At 48.9% G+C, this 13,910-nt stretch overlaps 1 protein-coding gene across 1 annotated transcript in view; it reads right to left on the reverse strand.

Moving 5' to 3' along the window:
• Nucleotides 1-591: 591 nt before the first annotated feature.
• Nucleotides 592-13,910, reverse strand: part of grm6a (glutamate receptor, metabotropic 6a) — a 20,851-nt gene continuing 7,532 nt past the window's right edge. The window contains exons 6-16 of the mRNA XM_069725827.1: nt 13,640-13,780; nt 13,247-13,447; nt 9,265-9,404; nt 8,988-9,110; nt 8,255-8,519; nt 7,938-8,173; nt 7,445-7,606; nt 7,003-7,152; nt 2,621-2,761; nt 2,393-2,508; nt 592-1,105 (exon numbers count right to left, since the gene is read on the reverse strand). Of these exons, the coding sequence (XP_069581928.1) occupies nt 2,419-2,508; nt 2,621-2,761; nt 7,003-7,152; nt 7,445-7,606; nt 7,938-8,173; nt 8,255-8,519; nt 8,988-9,110; nt 9,265-9,404; nt 13,247-13,447; nt 13,640-13,780 (1,649 nt within the window). The 3' untranslated portion in view covers nt 592-1,105; nt 2,393-2,418. The remainder of the gene's footprint in view (nt 1,106-2,392; nt 2,509-2,620; nt 2,762-7,002; nt 7,153-7,444; nt 7,607-7,937; nt 8,174-8,254; nt 8,520-8,987; nt 9,111-9,264; nt 9,405-13,246; nt 13,448-13,639; nt 13,781-13,910) is intronic.

Consider the following 13,910-nt stretch of genomic DNA (forward strand, 5'->3'; position numbering starts at 1 on the left):
TGGATGGACAGTTTTAAGGATATGATATGGCGCCTCCACCTAGCCTGTGGTCACTCGTGGTACTGCAACACAGAGCTTCATATACGAGGGTAGGACTACAGACTGGATCAGTTACACGCGCATCGTGGATATTCAAGACATGGCTACCACAATAAAAGCCCGATCAGCGTTTCTTCTGATCGAAGCTTCGATGTTTGTTTAAAGGGTTTGTGGGTTACCTGCCCTCTTCAGGTGAGTCCCGGTGGTGTCTCAGGTGTCCCCGCTGGACTCGGTCTGTCTCGGAAGTGCAGTGTGTCTGCGGGTGGGGGGATGGGGAAGGGGGGGGGGGGGGGGGGGTCCTTTAGGACGAACAGGCGAGTCATTCAGGTGAGTCCGACCGTCCAACAGGATCGGGGGGGGGGGGGGGGGGGGGGGGGGGGGGGGGGGGGGGGGGGGGGGGGGGGGGGGGGGGGGGGGGGGGGGGGGGGGGGGGGGGGGGGGGGGGGGGGGGGGGGGGGGGGGGGGGGGGGGGGGGGGGGGGGGGGGGGGGGGGGGGGGGGGGGGGGGGGGGGGGGGGGGGGGGGGGGGGGGGGGGGGGGGGGGGGGGTCCTTCAAACTGGACCGTGGACCGGTCCAACCGGTCGACACGTTGTCAGATGAAAACCAAACATCTTCTGGTTTTATTGTGAAAGGTAAAGATCTTGTTCAGGCAGGAAGTCCTCAGCTGAGATCATTTTTATATTTAATAATATTCAAATTGGGTCTTTTTATAATAACGGAGCATCATCGGCATATCGAGTCTTTCAAGCAAATCAATTCCTTCTTTAAAAGCTTCGGCCGATGAGCTCAATTTAATCTTCACATTCAATCTTGTTCTGTCACCGTGGCAACACTTCCTACTGAGAACGTCCTCTTTGAACCTGCAGTATTTTCACAATAAAAGCCCCAGAGGGGGATAGTTTTGTTTTGACGTTGACACACGTGAATATGTTGTTGTGTGTTCTGTTTGTTGTTGTTGTTGTTGTTGTTGTTGTTGTTGTTGTGTGTGTGTGTGTGAGACCATGTGATCTTCATGATGATGATGATGATGTCATCAGGCTCTGCACAGGGATTGGTCAGCGGCTACCTGAGAAGAGAATATTAGACGTGAGTGTTCAGTTTCAGGTCCGCGGTGAAATCACAAAATGTGTTGATGAAAAAAACGTGTGGAACTGATGTTGATGAAGAAACGACACTAATAACACTAATAACACTAATAACACTAATAATACTAATAATACAGTTATTAACCGAGAGCAGGTGTGTGTTCAGTGTCACATCCAGCAGCTCTGACTCTCCAGCTGCTTCCGGACCAAACGGTTCTGGGACTCCCTGAGAGGAACTCCCCACTGAGGAGTTCCCCCGAGAACTACATTACATCTGTTTGCATTTCGCACCACCAACAGGAATGACGAAGTGACAACAACAACAACAACAACAACGTGCATAGTTCATAATGTTCTGGAGTGTTATTCATGAGCCGATAATCTTTGATATCTGAGACGAATCATGCATCTGATGAAGGTTGAGATCTGATCGGCTCCGTCGCTGTTATCCATCAAACAGGATATTGGAAATCATTGGTCATGTCACGCTGCTCTTCCTTCCTCTCCGATTTTGTTACGCTCCGGTTGACGGTTCTCTTCCCTGAGGGGAGCAAGGCAGCGGCTCCACAGCCGGCAGAAAAAAAACCAGAGGCTGAAGAGCAGAGGATGAGCTCGGTGTATCTTCTTCTTCAGGGAATAGAACCGTCGCCCTGCAGTGAATCTTTAACCAGCAGCTGAAATATTCATCAACACTCTCCAGAAATATCTGCAGACTCTTCCACGCATCGGGAGTCATCTGCATCCCGCTCTTCATCAGGCACACGCAAAGCTCCGCCCACCATCTGTAAAAGGATGGTGAAAAACCCCGCCCACTCTTTTACACTTTTAATTTCAGACAGCTTGACTCTGTCAGGATCGGACAGACAGATATGAAGCTTTAAAGATGGATTTGATAAATTTATACCTTCGTTTGACAAGAAGCAGGAAATGAGGAGAGCAGCTGTGACATCACAGCGTGACATCACTGTGGTCGAGATCAGTAAATCAATTTACTGTTTAATCCTCCAGCAAGAAATGCATGCTGGGATGCCGGAGATACCGGTCTCATGTTCGCTGAACCATGTGACTAATGAACCAACCAATCAGCACGCAGCAGCAGAATATAACTGTAACTCAAGATCCTTCAGCTTTAGGCTCCTCACACTTTTTGAGGCAGTAGCAGGCGTCTGATTGGCTACAGAGGAGCACCTGAGCAACACACTGAAGGTGTCGGATCAACTGTTGAAGTGTGTGTCAGTGTGTAGTACTGCGGTGTGTACTCTCAGTACCTGTAGTTTGTAGTATCACTGCAGTTTTACTGCGATCTGTCAGGTTCAATCTTCGTCTCTCCGTTCTGTTTCTCGTTGGACGACTTTTGAGAAGTTCTGGCAGCCTGGACGACAGCCTGCAACACAACAACACGGCAACCGTCAGAGAACACGGCAACACAACAACACGGCAACCATCAGAGAACAAGGCAACAAGGCAACTGTCAGGCGGTAAGGTTGCGTCCAGACCTTGAAGCTTCTCTTCCGTTTCTGGACGTTCTGCTCAGGATGGAAAATGATGACGTAAACTTTGGGCATGTAGAGCATCCCGAGAGAGACGGACGCACTGAGGGACATGGAGACGGTCAACGTGGCGGTCTGGATGAACAGCTGTGGAGACAGAGACAGACACAGAGACAGAGAAAGACGTTCACTGACAACAACTTCTAACAGAACTGTGTTCACAGAACAGAACAGCTGCAGCTTCTCAGGAACCATTTCATCCTCCTCAAGGACCATTAAACCTTCTCAAGGACTGCTAAACCTTCTCAAGGGCCACTAAACCTTCTCAAGGGCCACTAAAGCTTCTCAAGGACCATTAAACCTTCTCAAGGACCATTAAACCTTCTCAAGAGCCACTAAACCTTCTCAAGGGCCACTAAACCTTCTCAAGGACCGCTAAACCTTCTCAAGGGCCACTAAAGCTTCTCAAGGACCATTAAACCTTCTCAAGGGCCACTAAACCTTCTCAAGGACCGCTAAACCTTCTCAAGGGCCACTAAACCTTCTCAAGGGCTACTAAAGCTTCTCAAGGACCATTAAACCTTCTCAAGGGCCACTAAACCTTCTCAAGGGCCACTAAAGCTTCTCAAGGACCATTAAACCTTCTCAAGGACCATTAAACCTTCTCAAGAGCCACTAAACCTTCTCAAGGGCCACTAAACCTTCTCAAGGACCGCTAAACCTTCTCAAGGGCCACTAAAGCTTCTCAAGGACCATTAAACCTTCTCAAGGGCCACTAAACCTTCTCAAGGGCCGCTAAACCTTCTCAAGGGCCGCTAAACCTTCTCAAGGACCGCTAAACATTCTCAAGGGCCACTAAACCTTCTCAAGGACCGTAAAACCTTCTCAAGGGCCACTAAACCTTCTTAAGGACCACTAAACCTTCTCAAGGACCACTAAACCTTTTCAAGGACCACTACACCTTCTCAAGGACCACTAAAACCTCAAGGACAACCAGAAACCCTTCAGGAACTTTTAAAACATCTTCAAGGACTCTTAGAACCTCCTCAAAGACCACCAGAACCCCGTTAACATCAACAGAACAGCTGCAGAGCTCCTCAGGAACCCTTTTTAACCTCCTGACGGACCAGCAGACTCTCCTGAAGAACCTCTGGGACCGACCGGCACCCTTCAGTCGGGTTGAGACATTCCTACCAGAACCTTCAATGCACATTATGTTCAAACATCACGCTCTGCTTCCAACACATCCTGCACTCAGTTCTCAGAAGTATTTCACCGGTTTGGATCTGAAATATACACATAAAAAACATAAACACCAGCGACTCACTGCACACAACACACACCAGAACACACACATAATGCTGCCAGTTTCCATTGTGTTTCTTTATTACACAGATTTAAGTGTGTGTGTGTGAACTCCTACAGCTTTTATGTAGCTGTGTTAATTCCTGTTTGTTTCCGTCACTTCAGAGGACCTGACTCTGACTTACATCCACTTCCTGGAGAACTGACCCCAATCTGAAGTCTTCACACTGCAGCGTAATGATTCATGTTATGGGGCTTTATGTCCCCACAAGGGAGGCGAGTCCCCACACTGTAAACTGAGTAAACAGATTTATGTCCCCACAACGCGAGTAAACCGGCACACACACACACACACACACACACACACACACACACACACACACACACACACACACACACACACACACACACACACACACACACACACACACTCTCTTGGTGTTAATCCTCCCGCAGCTCTTCTCTCTGTGTGTGTTTGTTGTGTCGGGATAAAAAAGAAAACGAGGCTTCTTTTATTTTCTCCTCCGTCCAACATCCGTCACTCCTCGACTTTGAGGAGGAGAAACGAGGAGCGCGGAGGACTGAATGTTATCAGAGAGACACAGGAGGACGGCAGGAGGAACAAAAAGAGGAGGAAGCTGCGGGATTTTCATTTCTAATTTTAGTCATTGCTCCTCCACAAACACTCTCAACCTGCTGCCTGCGTTTTAAACACAAAACTGTGGATATAATATAAAAAAAGAAATTATGTTGAGTTTCAGATGTTTGAAGAGCAGCTTCGGGGTTCAGGTCTGACTGCAAAACAGCAGGACAGGAAATAATCAGTTCAGCATGAAAGTTTAAGAACTGAGTGGAGAAAATGTGCTCTCAATCTTCATGACAAAAAATATAGTCATATTTCTGTATTAATACTTCCTCGTTTTCAAAAGAAGTTGTTATGTTGATCAAAGACAACATATCAAACTATTGAAAAGAAGAAATTTGTATCGTTTTATGAAAAAAAAAAAAAAAAAGATATGCTTATTTTGATGCCAGCAACATGTTTCAAAAAAAGTTGGGACAGGATCAACAAAAGACTGAAAAGTTGTGTAACGCAACAATCTAAGAATAACGTTCGTCAACGTAAAACTACAAAGAATTAGTGGATTTCATCGTCTACGGTTCATAATATCATTAAAAGATTCAGAGAATCTGGAGAAATCTCTGAACACAAGGGACAAGGCTGGAAACCAATATTGGATGGTGGTGATCTTCGGGCCCTCAGGCAGCACTGCATTAAAAACACACTATTCTGGAGTGGAAATCACTGCATGGGCTCAGGAACACTCTGAAAACCATCGTCTGTGAACACAGTTCATCGCTGCGTCCACAAATGCAGGTTAAAACTCTCCAAAGAAGAAACCAGATAGAAACATGATCCAGAAACACCGCCGCCTTCTCTGGACCGAGATCATTGAAGATGGACTGAGGTGAAGTGGAAAACTGTCCTGAGGTCTAATGGATCACAATCTGAGAGAAAATCATGGACGCTGCGTCCACGGGGTTAAAGAGGAGAGGGACCAACCAGCTTGTTATCAGCTCAGTTCTAAAGCCAACATCTGTGATGGTACAGGGATGCATTAGTGCACATGGCATGGGTAGCTTGAACATCTGGAAGGAAGCATTAATTCTGAATGATATATTCAGGTTTTGGAGCAACATATGCTGCCATCCAGACAACGTCTCTTTCAGGGAAGGTCTTGTTCATTTCAGTCCAGACCTGTCCAGTCCAGACATGTCACCCATTGAAAACATCTGGAGCATCATGACATGAACAATATCACAAAGGAGACCCTGAACTGTTGAGCAGCTTAAATCCTACATCAGGCAAGAATGGGACCACATTTCACTTTCAAAACTCCAGAAACTGGTCTCCTCAGTTCCCAAACGTTTACAGAGTGTTGTTAAAAGAAGAGGTGATGCAACACAGTGGTAAACATGCTTCTGTGATGATGTAGTAGATTATTCTCTTTGTATATTTTGACTGTGTGTTTCAAAATCCTGTTTCTGAAAGAACGATCTGCTCCGTGTCTTTTTTATTTTCACTAAAAGCCTCTTTTCTTTTTCCGTGGGTTTCTTTTTCATAAATCTGCTGGATGCGTTTTCTGTCCGACGCTGCTGTTTCCTTCATGTTATTTCTGGCTTTTTATTGTTTCCGTTATCTGTTTTGTTGGAGCTCTTTGTAACTTTGGTTTTAACAAAGTTATTCAATAATTACGTCCTGTGTTGGTTTATAATCTGTATAATCCAGCTGTTCCCCTCTCTGCCTGAAAATGCCTCCACTTTGTGTCTAATTCTGCTCCGGTTTATCTGCAGCATTAAAGACTCGTCCTTCCCTCAACTCGCATTGAACCACAAACACTGAAAATCTGCTTTCGCCTTGTTTGTGTCACTTTATGTTTTTGTTTATTTTCCCCTCTGCTGGAATAAAAACTCTGACCTCGCTGCTCTGTAGGCGAGAACGTGCTCGAGTCTCTGATCTGACAGTTTACCGCAGCTTTCGACCGTATCACATGACCTGCCTCGGCAGATAGAGCCGCAGACGTTTCAAGAAATTCATCCAAAGAGGTGGAAGCTCTAAACACCAGCAGCTCAGCTGCAACATCAGTTTCTACAGGGAAGCACGGCTGTGTTCACCGGCACTGATGTTCACCGATGTTCACCGGCACTCACCGATGTTCACCGGCACTCACCGATGTTCACCGGCACTCACCGATACTCACCGATGTTCACCGATGTTCACCGACACTCACTGATGTTCACCGGCACTCACCGATGTTCACCAGCATTCACCCATTAAAAATTAAGTTTTTAATGCAACAGGAGTTTTTACAGTGAAGCACATTGAGTTCACCAGGGGTCACCGCTGGGTAAAACGTATGAATAAATAAACCAGTAGACAGATGTCCTGCGCTCACACAGCGGAGACGGGTAACAAGTTCACTTCCTGATGCAACATTTTAGCCGGGAACTGTTCTGGTTCTGTCCAGGTCTATCCTGATTAGTTCTGGTTTTAGCTCGGCCCGGTTCTGCTCGGTTCCTACCTTCTCGGTGGACTGTGCAGTCCCAAAGAAGATCGGTACGAAGGCGAGCCAGACGATGCAGGTGGTGTACATGGTGAAGCCGATCGGCTTGGCTTCGTTAAACGTCTCCGGGACGCCGCGACTCTTCACGGCATATACAGTACACGTTACCTAGCAACGGAAGAGACAAAGGTTTCCAACTCACAAAAATGACAGATGTGACCAAGCAACAACAAAAGCCGCAGGTTACCTAGCAACAGAAGTGACAAAGGTTTCCAACTCACAAAAATGACAGGTTACCAAGCAACAACAAAAGCCGGAGGTTACCTAGCAACAGTGGTGACAAAGGTTGCCTTGTAAAAAGATTGACATAGGTTTCCTAGCAACAAGAATGATGGTTCAGAATTCAACACTCTTTATTGATTTATCTCAATAAGAGATCATTAACATTTGCGTGCGTTACCATGAGAACGATGCTGTAGCTGAGGCAGCAGATGATTGACAGGTCGGACATGTCGCACTTCAGGATGCCCCGGGCCAGGTCAGGGTTTGGTGGACGGAGCTCCTCGTAGTCGATTATGGTGTGAGGAGGGATGACGCCGAACCACACGAACACGCCGAGGATCTGACACGCACACGCACACCACACACACACACACACACACACACACACACACACACACACACACACACACACACACACACACACACACACACACACACACACACACACACACACATCACACACACACACACACACACACACACATCACACACACACACACACACACACACACACACACACACACACACACACACACACACACACACACACACACACACACACACACACACACACACACACACACACACACACACACACAAACAACAACCTGAGTCATGTGACGAGCTGCTGCGGTCAGTGACGGGATGTCATGTGACGCCCGGGAGCTCACCTGGACAAAGATGAGGATGAAGGTGATAGCGAGCTGGGAGGTGGGGCTGATGAATTTGGGCGGGGTCACCGACTTCTTGCCCTGCTCGAAGATTCGGTAGATGCGGTTAGTTTTGGTCAACATGGCGGAGTACGTGATGGCCATGCCGAGGCCCAGCAGGAGGCGCCGGAACGCACACGCCACCGCGCTGGGCTCTGCGATCATCAGGAAGGTGATCAGGTAGATCAGGAAGATACCTGTGGAGGGAGGGACAGACGGTGATGTCGTCCTCACTGCTGGTGATGTCACCCTCGCAGCTGATGATGTCATATTCTCACCGGTCAGTAGAACATAGCTGAGCTCCCTCCCGGACGCCCGGACGATGGGCGTGTCGTTGAAGCGGATGAAGGTGATCACCACGCCGCTGGTTGCTAGGATACCGAGCATGGCGAGCGAGGCGGGCACCAGGGCCCAGGGGGAGTTCCACTCCAGTTTGATGATGGGAGTCGGACGACAGGCGGTTCTGTTTGGGACGGGTCGCATGTCCGACGGGCACATCTCACAGTTAAACTCATCCAGCTGGTACTGGTACCCATCACAGAGCTGCAGACAGGTCGGAGAGAGACAGGTCAGAGAGAGAGAGACAGGTCTTCCTTCAGTCATTGGATCGTCAGGTCTGATGACATCATGAGGGCAGGTGTGATGATGTCACTTGTTTACATCTTATTAAGTTCAGTATTATTGTGGCAGACTGACGCCGCTATGGACTGCAGCTTGTTTGTCCGATCAGCTGATCACGAACGCGACAGACTCCACGTCGTACCAATCACAGCGCGCCGGCTTTCACCACCTGTGTGATGTCATCAGGAGGGAGGACCTACTTCCTGAAACCAAAATGTAAACAAACGATGGCCTCTGACACGGTGTGTCTCTTTGTGATGGACGTCTGTGAGTCCCACCAAGAGGACATTATGGGTTGCCTGTCCTTTAGCCTGTCTTTACCGTTGCCATGGTTACTATCTCTGCGTTCCGTGCTGTTCTGTATGTACACTCTGTGTTAGAGAGTTTTACCTCACAGTGCCAGCAGCAGGAAACTCCCTTCACCATCTTCTTCCTCTCTCCGGGATTACACGGAAAACTACAGATGGAGTCGGGAACTAGTCTGTCCCCTCCGGACCACTGCATCTCCTCCAGCTGCAGACAGACAGACAGACAGACAGACAGACAGACAGGCAGACAGGCAGGGACAGGCAGACAGGCAGGGACAGAGAGACAGGCAGGTACACAACGTAAGACAGGAAACTAAACCCCAGCACAAATTGTGTTACGTTTCACTTTTGCTTCCTACGTTGAGTCGCAGGTTATTGGTCCACTGGCCGATGACGTGGTACCCAGGATGGCTGTGATTGGTCATCTGGAACTGGAAGATGTCGTAGCGTCCCGGAGCGTCTCCGTTCTCGTTGAAGAGGACGCTCGTACCTGCGCTTCCTGTCCGATACGAGAGAAAGATAAGACAGGTTATAGAACGAGCCGTCCTCACAGAGCTGACTGCTGATTGGACGAAGAGTTCAAAACTCTTCTGCTCTGCGTGTCGACGTCTTGTTTAACTAGAAAGGAAACAAATGAAAAACTATTCGGACCGTCAGAAAGACAACAGAACATGTTTCTACCAAAAAAAAGAGGTCCTGGTTGTCCTGGGCTGAAGTCCTGGCTCACGTAGACCGAGGAAGTAGTTCTCAGTCTGTTGCCTTGGTTTTCCCGGTCCAGGGCCGTGGTTCTCAGGCTGTGGTTCTTCCAGTCCGAGGTCCTGATTGTCCCAGCCTGAGGCCGTGGTTCTTGCAATCCAAACTCTTGGTTCTCCCAATCTGAGTCCATGGTTCTCAGAGAATGCCAGGTTCTGGTTCTCTTCTATGAACACTAGACTCCTCCCTCTGTGTTTTGGGTTGAGTTTCTGCTCCGGTGCATCGGTTCCCGTCACCCCGGTTCTTTTCGAGGAACAGCTGGTTCTGAGCTTCAGGGAGCGACCTGAAGAACGAGATCCTGGATCCCAAACATCTGAGATTTTATGTAACCTGTTTACATTTTAATGAACACAAAGTTTTCCTGTGGTGAACTGGACCTCCTGCCGGCGTTAGACATCACGAAGATGAAGAAGGTTTAATCAATGACGAAGGCAAGAACACGTGTGAATGTAAAAAAATGGAGTTTGTTCAAATCTGCAGCATCTCGAGGTCGATCAAACCAACGATCTGTTTCTCACGGTTGGACGTGCGAGATGACGTCATCGTTTTGATCCGGTTGACTTCGGTGGACTACGGCGAGACCAGGAGAACCTTCGCCATCTCTAACCGCCGAGGAGCTCGTACTGTATCTTTAAACACAAATCTTCTTCCTGCAGAGTTTTCAGCAGCTGCTACCCTTTAATTATTAACGCACACGGTAAAGCACACAGTAACACACAATAACACACGGAAACACAGGGACCTCGGGGGGAAACATGCAAAGTGCATTAACTTCATCTCTCAGTGACTCTGAATAAAGAAAAGGCTGGCGGGGAAATCAAACCAACACCTGAATCACCACACAGGATGAACAGAGTGCAGCTGAGGCCGACGGGATCGCCACGACAACGGTTAAGGACTTCAAAAGTCAATGTGGTGAACCTGAAGGTGGGGCTACAGGAACAGTCAGAGGAGCAGCAGGTTCCTTACAGTTGATGCAGAGTGGAAAAATTAACATCCGAGAGGCTGATGCAACTGAACTGGTGAAAACTGAATCCGATCAATATTTGCTGAGAGCATCCTGCGAAGGCATCGACAGCGTAATCGATTCCAGCATCTTCTTCGAGTATGAAGATTATTAACTGTAAGTAATACTATAAAAGAAAACAGGTATTCCTCTCAGCCAGGACTGTTAGGTAGCTTCTGTGTGGCCTAAAGGCAAAACTCAGGGTAAACAAAGTCCCAAAAAATTACCGGGCTACTAATTACACTTATAGCTGTGAGCTTATAATAAAAACTGAAGGACCGTGTCCACATGTTTATCAGCTCAACGTCTGACAGCTGAGGAGTGACTGAGCAAACATTCAGTCTCAGTGGGAGGGGCATGTCCTCCAACCTTGTCCCACAAGCTCCGCCTCCAGTCATTTTGTCCCCGGTTCAAAAGAAAGTCACTGAATCAGCGGGCAACCTGGTAGTCGAGTGGTAAAGGCTGCATGAATCAGCTGACCAGCAGCTGGAGGAATCAGCTGACCACCAGAAGGCCAGCTGCTCGGATCATCTTCAGTCTCCATGTTCCTCTTCAGGTCTTCTACTCTCTTTGAATCAAACGTGTAGTTCATAAAAGGTCAACCTCCCAAAAATACACCAACATCCTGAATAAGAACACTTCAAACTGAACAGATTAAATATTCAGACGACGGAGAAGACGAGGATCCACGCGGGCAGAGAGAGAGAGACAGACAGGTAGAAGAGCAGTGAGACGGGCTTCGTGGCGTGCAGCTCCGGCTGGTACACTTTTAAATCCTCTCGGTCTTCCAGCTGCTGCAGCTTCTCGTCTTTATAAAATATGGATTTGATGTCTTAACAGGATGAAAGCAGTTTGCAGTTTGTTCCGCCGCTCCGAAAGGAACTCGGAAAATCCCGGTCCTCGACGGTTCCCATGTCAGAACCGCTTTAGGAACCACGCGTTGGTGGAAGAGGTCCGGTGGACTGACTTTAAGGTGTTTCCAAGGGCCAGGTGAGATCCAGACACCGGGGTCTAACCTCAGGGGACCGGGACCACTGCAGAAGTTCCTCAGAGTCAGAACCACCACAATCTGGTCCTCGGTCCCCAATGAACCAGAACCCAGAAGTCCTTCAAATGGGGGGCGGTTACTCCCGCTTAGATCTGCAGGAACCAGAACGACCCATAAAGAGCTGACACGACTCATCGTTTCGTTTCGTTCGCTTTTTAAACCGTACGCTCTTAGTTCAAATGAATAATTCAGGAGTCTTCTCTCCGTCCCCCGTCCCCCCGTCCTCCGTCCACCGCACCGACGACTAGCTGACCGCTGTTATGTTGCTTTATGCTGCGTTCCAATGCGGTCGTATTTTACCGAGGAGAGTCCCGTATGAACGGCACCCTCTTGTGGTATTCACGACTTTGGAACTCAAAATAATTATATCCGCCTTGGAGAGTTCACGATTTGTGACGGTGTTTGGTGACGTTCGCGGAAACGTCAGAAGTCGTGGAAGTTCATTTTTCCGTTGAATGTTAAGCTAATATATTGAAATTTTAGTCACGTAGAGTTTGTCTTCATAAACTTAGATAGTCGGCTACATCTGAGAGGAAAATGTTGATCTTCCCTCCGTGTTGTTGCATTTCCTGCATTATGTTAGCTTGCTAAATTGTTAGCCTCTGCGGCTCTAGACGGCGTCCATGTTGTGGTTGCCCAGCAACGTTTTGTTTTTTGTTTTTTTTAACGACTTAGCCACTTGAAACGCTGACCAAAACGGACAGCAGGACTTTCCCGTGTCGTAACCACCTGTGTCTCTCTTACCTCCTTGTCTCCAGCTTATTACTGGTTCCGTGAGTTGTCTATGTATTACTTGAGATTTTGGACTTCTTGGTACCTCTTGGTCTTTTGGATCTCTTGTTTTTTGTGAATTCTGGACTGCGACCCGACTACAGGTGTGGATTACTCTTCTGTTGTATTGGCATCGCCTGCTCGTACCTCATTAAAGAACTGTTCAACCTGATCTGTGGCTCCAGAGTCGCTTGAGTCCGGTTCATACTTCCTTACGAGCACAAAGTCTTATCACTGGCTTCAGACCGCAGGCGCTCCGGTACCAGGTGCTCTGATGGGTCTTCCTCTTGGGCCTTTGATCCGGGGTCTCATCAGCATCCCCCCTCTTACCTTCCAATCTGGGCGTCTCCTGAAATTCAGAGTCCAAGAGTTTGTTTCCAGAATGGGGAGATGAATTAAACCAATTTGGAACCAGCTTCCCGATTGAGGCGACGTTCCACATCCCTGGAACCAGTTAACGATTTGCAGGACTCGTTGCACTGAGAGCTCCCCACCTTTCTCTCTCGCCGACATCCCACCTGACCGCCACGCCGGCTCTCTCAGGACGTTGCCAGACCAATCGTCATCGGTCGAGGTCCGGCCGCCGGAGCTCTCCGAGGCCTCGCTGCGAGAGTCGTCCCGAGGCCTCGCTGCGAGAGTCGTCCCGAGGCCTCGCTGCGAGAGTCGTCCCGAGGCCTCGCTGCGAGAGTCGTCCCGAGGCCTTACCTTGCCTTAACCTTCCACGAGCTCGTGGACTCGTACTTTCCGCCGTGAGTTTTCTCACCGTTGAAGGTGACGGCTCGGATGTAGTTGAGGAACGAGCGTCCCTCCACGGGGTCCATGTCGCTGCAGACTCCGGAGCTGCCGGGACAAAGGTCCTGGTGCATGTTGTGCAGAGCGTGAGCGACGGCGTACACGGCGTCGATCACGAACTGGACCTTCCCCTCCTGCTCGTAGGACGAGTCGTGGCCGATCCGTTCGTCACCTGAAAGGAACAAACGCGAAGTCGCATTAACGTGGGGTGATTGCTTTGAGTGACAGGTGTTCCCAGATCCCGGCCGCCACGCCCCTTTAGGTGTGTGTGTGTGTGTGTGTGTGTGTGTGTGTGTGTGTGTGTGTGTGTGTGTGTGTGTGTGTGTGTGTGTGTGTGTGTGTGTGTGTGTGTGTGTGTGCGTACCTGTACATTTCTTCTTGTCCGGGTCCAGTTTGATTCCCGGCCGGGTCAGTTTGCACCTGAAGTCGTCCTCCCAGAACTCAGCAAACCAGATGTTCCTGCGGTTGTTCTCCAGCGAGCGGGAGATGAAGTACTGATCAAAGCCTGCACAACACACACACACACACACACACACACACACACACACACACACACACACACACACACACACACACACACACACACACACACACACACACACATAAACAAACACTGATGAACACACACATAAACA

Source organism: Brachyistius frenatus, unplaced genomic scaffold (genome assembly GCF_029030835.1).
Source record: "Brachyistius frenatus isolate BFR_SWC_R1_liver_20210118 unplaced genomic scaffold, ASM2903083v1 Contig_453, whole genome shotgun sequence".
Lineage (NCBI taxonomy): Eukaryota > Metazoa > Chordata > Actinopteri > Embiotocidae > Brachyistius > Brachyistius frenatus.